Source organism: Rhineura floridana, chromosome 11 (genome assembly GCF_030035675.1).
Source record: "Rhineura floridana isolate rRhiFlo1 chromosome 11, rRhiFlo1.hap2, whole genome shotgun sequence".
Taxonomy (NCBI): domain Eukaryota; kingdom Metazoa; phylum Chordata; class Lepidosauria; order Squamata; family Rhineuridae; genus Rhineura; species Rhineura floridana.
The window spans coordinates 60,339,641-60,352,315 of record NC_084490.1 but is presented as its reverse complement, the minus strand read 5'-3'; the positions used below and the strand labels follow the sequence as shown (position 1 = coordinate 60,352,315).

At 39.6% G+C, this 12,675-nt stretch overlaps 1 protein-coding gene across 3 annotated transcripts in view; it reads right to left on the bottom strand.

The window, feature by feature from the left end:
* The window catches only part of EIF2AK3 (eukaryotic translation initiation factor 2 alpha kinase 3), a 59,580-nt gene extending 57,285 nt beyond the window's left edge, over nucleotides 1-2,295 (bottom strand). For 2 of the 3 annotated variants that reach the window (XM_061589616.1, XM_061589617.1), the window contains exon 1: nucleotides 1,684-2,146. In XM_061589616.1, coding sequence (XP_061445600.1) covers nucleotides 1,684-1,991 — 308 coding nt within the window. In that variant the 5' untranslated portion in view covers nucleotides 1,992-2,146. The other variant, XM_061589618.1, reaches the window with a different exon arrangement.
* Nucleotides 2,296-12,675: the final 10,380 nt, after the last annotated feature.

The window sequence follows — 12,675 nt, the reverse complement described above, 5'->3', positions numbered from 1 at the left end:
TTGGGCATCACGCACCATTCTATTCAATGAGTCCCGCTTTACAGCAGTTTTTGCTTTACAGCGGGGGTCCGGAACGTAACCTGCCATATGAGTGGGCCCTACTGTATATAATTCTTATATTCTTAATTTTTATAACATATAATTGTTAAATAGTGCCTTGCATATACAGAATTTGCACATCCCAATCACTAGGAGAGGTGTGCAGGTATTATACTCAGAGAGGACTGGGATTGTCGTTTAAGCATTACAATGCCTCTGGAAGTTTCAGCACAAGCATGCATTTCCCAATATCTACCTTTGGTATAAGTAATGCTTAAATTTACTAATGTTCTCTAAAACCTCTTATATGACAATACATTCATTTGCCATCACTCCCCAACAGACCCACTGGGAACCTGTTAACTCAGTACTTCATTACCGGTGTGACTGAATGTATAACATTTGCCCAAATGTAAAAAGAATAGAACGTAAGTAATGTACCCAAGAAAACATTACAATGGAACTATCTCACTAAACAATACAAGATCTCAGAAAGCAGGAATTTAGTGCACTGTATTCTGCAAGCCACCTCTCAAACTTTTAATGTTGTACATCACGCTGAGTTTCTTTTTGGGGAAAAAGTGACTAATATAATAAATAATCTCAACAAATAGGTCCACATTAGCTAGACAGCAACATTTTAACTAGTTTGCTTCTCAACGTGCATCTGACGTAGACTGATAACTGTAATCCGAAAGAAGAAATACACCACTCTTCCAAGTTATAATCCTTAAAATACATGCATGCAATTCTCTCTATCCCCTGAATAGCACATGTGGGCAACAAACAGCTCATGCAGGTACCCAAGCTGCCCCCACTGACAAAATTTTGTGTGACTGTAAAAGGGGTGTCAGGCACATAGATAGTAATTCCTGTGTGCCTTCCTTCCCATGTAAATTGCACTTTCCCCAGCCAACCAAACTGCTGCTGTCACCACCAGGATCCCTGCATTCAAGGGGCTTTTTCTCTGTTAGGGTGGAGAGGGAAATGCCCTCAGCATCCCAACAGGGAAATCCAGGACCATGTTCTGTATATGAATGAGTGTGTACATGTTCAAGCCACACCCACCTTTAGATCCACCACACGTATTAGCATGCAGTCCCAAGCACCCATTCACTGCTATATGCAGCCCTCAAGGGCCAAAAACCGCTCCCTCTTGCCCTATTGGTCTTCCAATGGTCTGGCTTCCACACAAGAGCACAGTGCTCACTCTACGCAAAAGAGCTAACCAACCAGAACAATTAAGCTAAAACCTAGTAGCCATCGTGTAGTGGTTGGAGTCTCAGATCAGGTTCAAACCAGGGGAAGCAGAAAACTCGTTACCTTGAGCCAGTCAGTTCTACCTGACTTTCCTGATGGCGTTACCGCAGGAACATAAAACGAAGATAGAAGAGGAGCCATACCCTCCTCGCACAGAGCTCCTTGGCAGCAACGACTGAATTAAAATGCAATAAAAACAAAGCCTGCTCCCCTAGAGTGCTAGCTTTCTACATCGTGACACGAAAGAAACAACTGGGATTGTCCGAACATGCAGGTTGGCCCATCACTAGAGTCGAGAACCGGGGGGGCGCGCTAGAGAAGAGTTTGCGGAAGTTTACATACCGGGATGCTGCATCCCAATTGCCCCCCCCCCCGGTGTCTCACCTGAAGCTGCTGCTGCTGCTCCGGGCTGGTGTTTCCACCGCTTCCTCCTCCAGCTCCCCGGAGGACGCCGCCGGGGCCATCCCACCGACCTCATCGTCCTCCACCGTCACATCGGCTACCAGAGGGAGCGCGGCAGCGGCAGCTCCACTGAGTCCTAATCCGGGCTGGCTGTCCCCATCCGAAAACGCCGCTGCCCCCCTCTGGGGAACGCAGAGCGGCAGAAGCAGCCAGAGAAGCACCAGGGCGGCGGCGAAGGTGACGGGAGCAGGAGGAAGAGGCCGAACGCTCGGGCCTCGCGGCCCTGGCATGAAGTGGCCCTTCCTCCAGTCGCCTAAACAGCACCGTTAGGGCATAGGAACCCCGGTTGGCTCGCGCACCGCACCTCCCAAACGGCTGCCGAAAAGGGCTCGGTTGGTTTTCCTGAACAGCCCAAGTTCACCAGTACGCACGCGCATCCTCACACTACAACCTACCTTGCTCTCTCCGTTTTCCAATCCCGCCTCCTTATGGCCACGTACCAGCGCACTTGTTCACAACCTAGTACGCCTGCTCCTTGTTTCATTAGTGAGAAACGTTGTCACGTCATGTGCGTGTCCAATCTCAGATTGAGTTGTGTGTGTTTTATTCCGTTCCCTCCCCTATTCCGGAAAAGGAGAACAACGCGTGATATTTGTCAACAAGTAGACCAAGCCAATGACAGTGAAGCTTTCAAATTTCTCCCGCCAATTAAAAATACCACGTGTTTCCAGCTTTCCCTATGGTTGGTTTAAGAAACAAGACCTCTACTTTTGAGTTGCACTCTTTGATTGGAGAGTTTGGAGACGGTTGGTGGAGTGAAACGATTGGTTGCTGCCCTTTCCCGCCCCTTCCTGATTGGGCAACGCCGATGCTTCCTACGTGGCCGATTCTGAGTGTGAACAGCGTTCCCCAGTGTGGAGGGCGTGAGGGATTACATGTCTTAAAGGGGCAATAATAGTAGAGCCCTGACCATGAAGTTTTGCGAAGGGAGGAAATATGGTGAATGTGCGTTGCGGAGACATATGCTTCTTTCACACGAAACCAGGGAGCAACTGAGGATGTGCTGCATTACCTGTACAGTAATCCTAGGTGTAAAAACATAAGAAATATCCTGGTTGATTAGGCCAGGTAAAATAAAGTGGGAGAGTCCTGAATGTAATACAGGGAGTCGAGGAGTCCCGAAGTGGTAATAAGGACTGTGCTATTCCCGGGGAGCGGTGTCACATTTTTGAAAGGCACTGGAATATTTCCTGCAATTAGAAAGATAGCACAGCAGGAAACAGGGAGAAATAGAATCCTTCTTTCTAACGTCTTTGTTTTTAAAAAAACTGCAGTTCTTTATTATGTGCGGGAGCATTAAAATAAAATCACATCTTCCAAACTGCTGCCTGAAATGGCACTGTCAGCTATACCGCCTCAGGATTCTTCCAGTGTTGCAAGTATAAACCAGGCCGCAACACAGCCTTGGCATTCGGTTTCCACAGATGGTCTTGTTTTGCTTTCATGTGCTTGAGGGCAGGGATGTCCCCCAGCGACTGAGAACTGGATGCGTGCAATCTCTTCTATGAAAGTTTCGTTCACGTTTAATAACTGTTGGAAGACATCTTTAATCGCATCTTCCTCTCTAAAGAGTGAACAAACAAAAAATGAGTAACCTGACAAAATGAAAAAAAAGTATACTAAATTGCCAAAGACTAGTAATCTAAATAAATAAATTCCAAACTGTTGTTGCAAATAGCAGTGAATGAAATCCAATAATTGAGAATACAGTTCAAAAGACTGAGCATCAGGCACTGAAAATGTCCCCATGTATTTATTTAAAAGACAACATAATTAACTTCAGATATGATACCCCATTGTACTCTGAATACAGAACCTCAGAACATCTCATTCAGGAGGGTAATTGTTTGTCAAATTATATATGTAGAAAGGTGCAACTTGATACAGCAACAGCTGATTCCTTAAGATAGTGAAAGTGATTTAAAAAACAATGGATAAAAGAGGAGCTAAATTTTCCCCACCAACATAATTCAGTCCAAAACCACTTTTACTTCTGGTGACAGAGCCCTAAGGGTCAGAGAAGATAGTCCAAAAATATATGGAGAGTCACAGGTTACCCATCCATGGCCTAAATGATAGCCTATATAACTCTTGATTTTTAGAGAAAAACACACAAAATGCAGGCAGGATTGGCTCCTAAAACAAACATTATTATTATTACTACTGCTGCTACTATTACTACTATTTCCAGTGCCTATCTAATGCTTTTTAATTAATACTGTCATTCAAACATCTCATTCAACTATTTATTTATTTCTATAGCCTGATATTACCAACAATATATATTACAGTAGATGGGCTGGATACTATGTTTTTTAAAAAAAAATGGAAGAACTGTGTGGTGCTAATTTTTTTTGTATAATTCTTTTCTTTTTTTCTTTACAGATATCTTTAAGTAAAGCCTTATATATATATATCAATGAAACGCCAATACAATCCAATATAAACAGTATGCATCAAAAATAGAAACAAAAGGGAACAAAATCTCTCGAGGAACATGTCCAAGAACAGAACCAGTGTACTATTCAGTTTATGGGAAGATGACACACTTTAACCTCCTATGGAATAGTTTCTGTAGTTATATATGTTTCCAAATCTGCCAGGCTTCCATGAATGGGGGATGAATAAATGAATCTTCGGAAGTATGTTCAATAAATGAATGCCAAACTATATAGAAGGAGTCTGGTGTCTCTTTTCCTTGTTTTATTTTCAATTTGTGTGCATGCTTTTCCAAAATAGGAATATTCCAAAGCAAATTATACCATTGTTCAATTGAAAGACTGTCTGTAGTTTTCCATTGCGACACAATTGTCAACTTTGCTGCCAGAGTCATGTAGGTAATAAGTTCTTTAGAGAGCGGTTTTGAGTGTATATCATCAAAGATGTTTAGTAATAGCAGTTTAGGGGAAAATGCAAATTGTTCCTGCAATATGATTAACATTTCATTATAAATAAACGACCAAAAATCCTGTATTCTTTCACAATCCCACCACAAATGAAAGTAGGTTCCGATCTTCCCACAGTCCCTCCAAAAAAGTGGGGAGACTATTGAGAACATGCATGAAATTTGGACAGGTGTGCAGTACCAATGATGTACCAGTGTTAGAGACTGTTCTTTTCCATAACTAGAAACTGATCTGAACAGTTGTGATTCTCACAGCCTATTCCAATCTCTGAGCTGTATTTCGGAACCTATGTCCATTTACCATTGATCTTTAAGTGAGAGAGTAGATTTGAAAGATATATTAAGTAATATTGAACATATTTTAGAGACTAAGCCTTTTTCTCCCTTGTGCATATCTTGAAATAGTTGTTCAAATTGTGTAATTTATTTATTTATTTATTCGATTTACTAGTCGCTCATCTGGCTGGTTACCCAGCCACTCTGAACAGGTCTTGTCACTTGTTGTTTAACATAGTTTAATGAAATAAAGCTGCGGACTTGAGCCAGCGTTAGCCAGTTCAACTTTATTTCATATAATTTAACTTAGTTGCTCAGTTGAGAGTGGCAGGGAATTTACACAGAAATCACATACTTTATATAATCCTTTATATAAATTTAACTGGAGCTCTCTTATCAGGAGTGTGGAAGTTAGGATGAAAAGCAAATGGTATTAGAAGTGAGATTATGGGAGTTAACTTATTCTGCCACAATTTCCACCACTGAAACATGCATTTAGTAAATGGATTACCCTTATTGTTGATAGATTGGGATTTAATAGTAAAAGGGGTAAGATCTTTAGATACATCTGAAGCAATTTTAGTTTCCATTTCAACCCAGTGTTTCTTGTTTATGTTTCTAATTAGGTATACCATTTGGCTGCTCTGGAAGGCATAATAATATTATGATAAGTTTGGTATGCCCCATCCTCCTAGATTTGGTTTCCTATATATCAGTGACTGAGCTAATCTTGGTTTCTTATTTTGAAATATAAATTTATTGATCATTTATTGCCAAGATTTCATCATATCTCTGGGTATAGGGATAGACAGAACTTGAAACAAAAAAGAGGAAGAAACATCATTTGCGTTGCCACTATCCTACCCAGTGTTGAAAGTTATTTGTTTCTCCAGGACTTTAGACTGCTTCTAAATTTCCTGACAATTGGGTTGTAATTCAAATAGAACTGTTTATTTATGTTTTTAGGCAAAATAACAGAGATATTTAAATGATTTGGCACAAACAAGTTTCCAATGCAGTTTTGACTAGTTTTTGTATAGTAGGACCTAAGTTTACAAATGGGGTTTCGGATTTGGTATAGTTAATTGTCCCCCTCTAGGATGCACACCTTAACGTAGTGAGGGGGTTTGAGAGTGTTGAAGAAGCTAAGAGCAATGCCATCAGGAGTCTAGACCAAGAGGCTAGACTCCTAGCAGAGGCACCCAAGGTGGAATGGTCAAAGCTGAAACACCAGACTAAGATGCATCCAAACTCAGAGGAAGGCAATGGTAAACCACCTCTGAATACCTCTTACCATGAAAACCCTATGAACAGAGTATCCAAAATGCAACATGGGATAGTGCTGGAAGATGAGACCCGCAGGTCAGAAGGCACTTGCCGAGCTACTGGAGAAGAACAACGGACAAGTACGAATAGCGCTGTGACTAATGACGCAGCTGGGTCAAAGCCAAAAGGAAGCCCAGAGGCTGATGCGCACAGATGCGAAAGGAGAGTCCGAAGTTGTGCAACGCACACAATAGGAACATGGAATGTGAGAAGCATGAACCAGGGAAAGTTAGAAATTGTCAAGCAAGAAATGGAACGCATCAACATTACAATACTTGGTGTCAGCGAACTAAAATGGATGGGAATGGGACATTTTCAATCAGGCAACTACAAAATATTTTATGCAGGAAATGAAAAATTAAGAAGAAATGGGGTTGCTTTAATAGTGAGAAGTGATGTAGCAAAAGCAATTAGGAGCTACAACGCAAGGTCTGAGCAAGTGATATCAATGAGATTAAATGGGAAAGCTATCAACATAGCCATCATCCAAGTCTATGCTCCGACAGCAAAAGCAGAAGATGAGGAATTGGAGAGATTTTACGCAGAAGTACAGGAAGAAATTGATCACACACCAAAACAAGATGTGCTGATAATCACGGGGGATTGGAATGCAAAAGTAGGGAACAGAGAAGAATTAGGAATTGTGGGGAAATGGGGCCTAGGAGGCAGAAATGAAGCAGGAGAAAGACTTACTGAATTCTGTGAAGCCAATAATTTGTTTCTTGCACACATTTTTTGAGCAACCGAAAAGACGACTGTACACATGGACATCACCAAATGGTCAATATAGGAATCAAATTGATTATATAATTGATAGCAGAAGATGGGAAAGTTCCATACTTTCTGCAAAAACAGGACCAGGAGCAGACTGCGGTACAGATCATGAACTGGTCATATCGAAAATCAGAGTAAAGCTAAAGAAGACCAACAAAGCAATCATAAAGCCAAAATACAATTTAAATAACATCCAAGAAGCATATAAATATAAAATAAGGAACAGGTTTGAGGCTTTAAAATTAGTTGACAGAGGACCAGAAGAACTATGGAATGAAGTCAGAGACGGTATCAGGGAAGAATGGAAAAAGACAATACCTCTAGTTAAAAAGAGAGAAAGACCTCAATGGATGACTGAAGAAACTCTTAAAATGGTTCATGAGAGAAGGAAAGCAAAAGCAAAATGAGATAGAAACACAGTCAGAACCCTAAATGCAATAATACAGCGACAAGTATGTAGGGACAAAGAGAACTATTACAATAATTATTGTATAGAAATAGAACAAGATAATAAAAAAGGTAGAACAAGAGCCCTATTCCAAAAGATTAGAGAAATGAAAGGGAAATCCAAACCAAGAGTAGGGATGTTGAATAATCAACAGGAGAACACATTGACTGACCGAGATGAAATAAAAGAAAGATGGAAGCAATACACTGAAGAACTCTATAACAGATATGCAAGGATGACATTCATGGAGGAACCGTATGATGAAGAACCAGGAATTTTAGAATGTGAGGTGAAAACTGTTCTTAAAATACTTGGAAGAAACAAATCACCAGGAATAGATGGTATACCAATAGAGTTGCTACAAGCTACTGAGACTGAATCTGTCCAAATTTTGACAAAAATCTGTCAAGAAATATGGAAAACTAAACAATGGCCCACAGACTGGAAGCGTTCCATATACATCTCAATTCGAAAGAAAGGGGATCCCAGGGAATGCAGTAATTATCATATCCCATGCAGGTAAAGTAATGCTCAAGATTCTACAACAAAGGTTCTTACCATATATGGAGCAAGAAATGCCAGATGTCCAAGCTGAATTTAGAAAGGGAAGAGGCACCGGAGATCACATCGCAAACATACGTTGGATAATGGAATGGACGAAGGAATTTCAGAAGAAAATCACCCTGTGCTTTATAGATTACAGCAAAGCCTTTCACTGTGTAGATCATGAAAAACGATGGAATGCTTTAAAAGAAATGGGGGTGCCACAGCATCTAATTGTCCTGATGCGCAACCTATGCTCTGGACAAGAGGCTACTGCAAGGACAGAATATGGAGAAACTGACTGGTTCCCCATCAGAAAGGGTGTGAGACAGAGGTGTATTTTATCACCCTATTTATTTAATCTATACGCAGAATATATAATATGGAAAGCAGGATTGGACCAAGATGAAGGAGGTGTGAAAATTGGAGGGAGAAATATCAATAATTTAAGATATGCAGACGAGAACTAGAAAAGGTCCTCAAATGCAAAGATGTATCACTGAACACTAAAGTCAGGATCATTCAGACCATGGTATTTCCAATCTCTATGTATGGATGTGAAAGTTGGACAGTGAAAAAAGTGCATAAGAGAAAAATCAACTCATTTGAAATGTGGTGTTGGAGGAGAGTTTTGCAGATACCATGGACTGCGAAAAAGACAAATAATTGGGTGTTAGAACAAATTAAACCACAGCTATCACTAGAAGCTAAAATGATGAAACTGAGGTTATCATACTTTGGACACAATATGAGAAGACATGGTTAATTAAAAAAGATAATAATGCTGGGAAAAACAGAAGGGAGTAGAAAAAGAGGAAGGCCAAACAAGAGATGGATTGATTCCATAAAGGAAGCCACAGACCTGATCAGATCAGAACAGGGTGGTTCATGACAGATGCTCTTGGAGGTCACTGATTCATAGGATCGCCATATGTCATGATCATCTTGAAGGGACATAACAACAACAATAGTTAATTGTGAATCCAGACATTTCTTTATATGTTTGAAACAGATTTTTCAAGCTATTTAATGATGATGTTAGGTCTGACAGAAGAAGGACCACGTCATCAGCAAACAGGCTATTCTTATGAGTGGTTCCTTTTATATAATAACCTTTAATAATGGGAGTCTCCCTCACTGCTTATGCCAAAGGTTCCATGGTTAAAGCAAATAAGAGCGATGAGAGGTCATCCTTGTTTTGTCCCTTTTCCCATCTTTATAAATCCAGATCCGAATGCATTAATTCTAATACTAGCTAAGCCTTTTTTATACAGGTTTTGGATAATTTTAATAAAGGTGTCACCAAATCTATAATGTTGCAAAACCTGGAAAAGAAAGTCCCAATGCAATGATTCAAATGCTTTCAAACCATCCAACTTGAAGACTGCTAATGGTTTGTGGTATTTTCTGCTGTGCCAAGTGATATTTAGTAAACCTCTGACAGGGTCCAAAATTTGTCTACCTTTGATGAAGCCAGTTTAATCTGAATTAATCATTGTGGGCATGATGAGACTATTGGCCAGAACAGAGGTATTTTTTAATCTTGATTCAGCAGATTGATTGGTTTATATTCTATAATTAATGTCAGTGGGATCCTTTCCTGGTTTAGGGATTAAAACAATACGTGAGGTTTTCCATGTTGGTAGAATTTCATTACCTTCCCAAATTGCATGTAGATGTTAGTGTTAGATGAGGAACCTGCAGTGTGTTAAATTTCTTGTAAAAGTCTGTGGAAAAGCTGTCTGGACTGGGAGCTTTATTATTTTTAAGTTTCTTAACATCCTTAACTTCATTCTCAGTAAATTTGCTATTTTAAAACAGACTGTACTGTTGGTCTTGATCTTGGTATACTCTTTGGTAATAAGACATAAATGCAGAATGAATTTGTTTGGCTTGTGAGCGAGGTGAATATCATCTTGTTTAATACACCATTTTCTATTGGAAGACAGGCAGCAGATTAGCTATGAGTTTGGAATTTCGATTACCTTTCTCATAGAATCTTGGTTTAATATAAATCATAGCTTTTAATATCTTTGAAATTTCTAAAGCTTCTATTTTTTTCCTCACAGAGTCCAATTTATGTCTAATTTTGGGGGAGCATAATTGTTTATGTTGCCTTTCTAATGTCTGCAATTCAACATAGAGGTTTTTTTAGGGTAGACATTTGTTTTTGAAATTTATTTTTCTCTGCAATACAACATCCCTGTATTACAGCTTTCATTGCATCGAAAATGATACTATCTTTTATTCCTTCACTATGTTATATGTAAAATAATCTTTAATGGTTATTTGAAGGCGTACATTTCGGCGTCTAGCCCTGTTGTGTTCATCCACCTTTACACTTAATTTTTCATTAGCTTTTAAGAGCAGTTGGACTTTGTCAGAGGTTTTAATACCTGTTTCCATGGCTTCATTTGCTGTTTTTTCAATAGAGTTTTTTGCGTTAGTTTATCTAGTGTGTCCTTTGTTGAATCAAATGCTTTCTGCCATTCTGCAATTAACGAGGTATGCATTTTCTGAACTCAATCCATAACTGTCTCCAATGAGAGACGCCATTTCCCCTTGTCCCATTTTCCTGCTTTTTGCCGCCATTTTGGATTGTCGCTAGAAGCAATTTTTAAATCACTATTTTAAAGTAGTAAATGGTTTTAAAATGAGTCAAGCTGCGGTTTTAATCATGCTTCGAAGCTTTGTTTATCAGGAGTTGAAAAAAGAATAAAAGGGGATTACTGCTAATGCATCGATATTTCGGCTGTAAGCATGGCAGGAGCAGGAGCGATTGCTCTATGCTACCGCTGGACTTTGCACGCACATGCACCCCTCAACTATGTGGTGCTATTGATTTGATGAAAATTGCAATGCAGACATTCCACAATGAAACCTAAAATTCCTAGAGATTTTGTTGAGGCATGGATAATTGTTTCGGCATATCTGACACTGGCCCTATCTTTATATGTAATAAAGCTGCAGTCCTATGCATACTTATTTAGGAGTAGGACCCTCTGGATCAGCAGGACTGATTTCTGCACAAGTCTGGGTAAGAACAGTCTGCAGGTTTTGTAAATTTGCCAAATGTCTATACCAACATTACCATGGACTTAAGCTAGAAAAGCAGTGAAACCTCAACCGTGGGCACCAAACTCTCATCTAGCAAGTTTGAATCATATTGTGTAACTAAAGGAAAGACTTAGCTTGCAGCCTTCCAGGATAAAAGCTGTTTTGAAAGATAAAACGCCATTGTTCTAAGGCTTTGTATTCTGGTACTAACAACTGAACTGTGACACATGATATTATTTCTAGCTGCTTACTTACAGTAACATTGGTGAAGCTTTTTGTCTCAACCGTTGGAGCATATTAATGAACTCTATAAAGGCAATCAATGAAAAAGAAAGAATTCATGTGGGGGACAATGAACTTTCACTGGTCACTTTGGGATTTATTTCTAATCAGATCTAATTTCCCAAAATCTCAATTCTGTTTTGTGGTCACAAGCCCCAGAAATGTTCTGCACAAAGCGCTCTGTTTCCTCAGAAGTCCTGTTCCGTTCAATGGGGTTTAGTCACAGAAAAGTGTGTTTAGGTAGGACAGCAGTCTGAAATGAACTCTTTCCCTCCCATCCATTTCAATGGGACATGCAGAAGAGTATCATCATGGCGGATTGTGTTTATGCTCTCTTTACGTTAGTTGCTCAAATATGACCCGCTCAGGATGGCCACTTTGTAATGAACCAGCTCAAAACGCACAGCAATAAAAATACAGAGAAAGCAGGTGACATGTATGCATTCTGGGGTGAACCGACATTGCTGAGTCTGTGGCCCTGTTCACACGTTACATTCAACGAGTGTACATTCCCTGTACCTGGGTACACAAGTAGTTGGGCTGTGCACTTGTACAGTTATTCACATGTAGCATTCAATGAGTGTACAGTCTCCGTTATATACACATATGCTGCCAGGAAAAGAAAAAGGCTTCAATGACACTTGTTAAATGCGCCATTGAAGCAATTCCCTTTTACTGGCAACAAGGCAAGGCATGCTGGGTCTATTATACTTCCTGAAGCTGTTTCCTGTCAAGGGGTACATTCAATAGAAAGAATTTTGGCAGAATCAGGAATGTAGTTTAACTCTTTTCATTTTTCCTGCAGATTCTTAAGTTTTTAAAATCAAAACACCAACTTTTAAAAAGAAAATACCAGCCTGTAACGATCATAATTATAGCTATTAAAATGTTGCATTTTTCATTGCCTGTTATTAGAGTATGTATGGTTTTTGATGTAGGCTTTCATGGAGCAATCCTATACATGTCTATACAGTCCTATAGAGATCAATAGGACTTACTCATAGATAAATCTGTGAAAGTGCAGACCTAAATATATTGAATATTTATCTAGGAAAATATTTTGAGGAGGAAGGGGCTGCAACAAAAACAAGCTGCTTAAAAGAGTATGAACTGAAACAATTCTTCCAACATGGTACACCTGATTCTTTCCTGAGGACATTATGCGTTTTAATACACAAAACTACACTCAAAGTATAAATGTGGGGGAAATTATTTATCAGTTGGGCTTTCCAGTCTGCTGCTCCCACTGTAACATACTCTGTCCCCTGGAAAGACTTTCCTGGTATTTGGGAAAGCTCTGCGC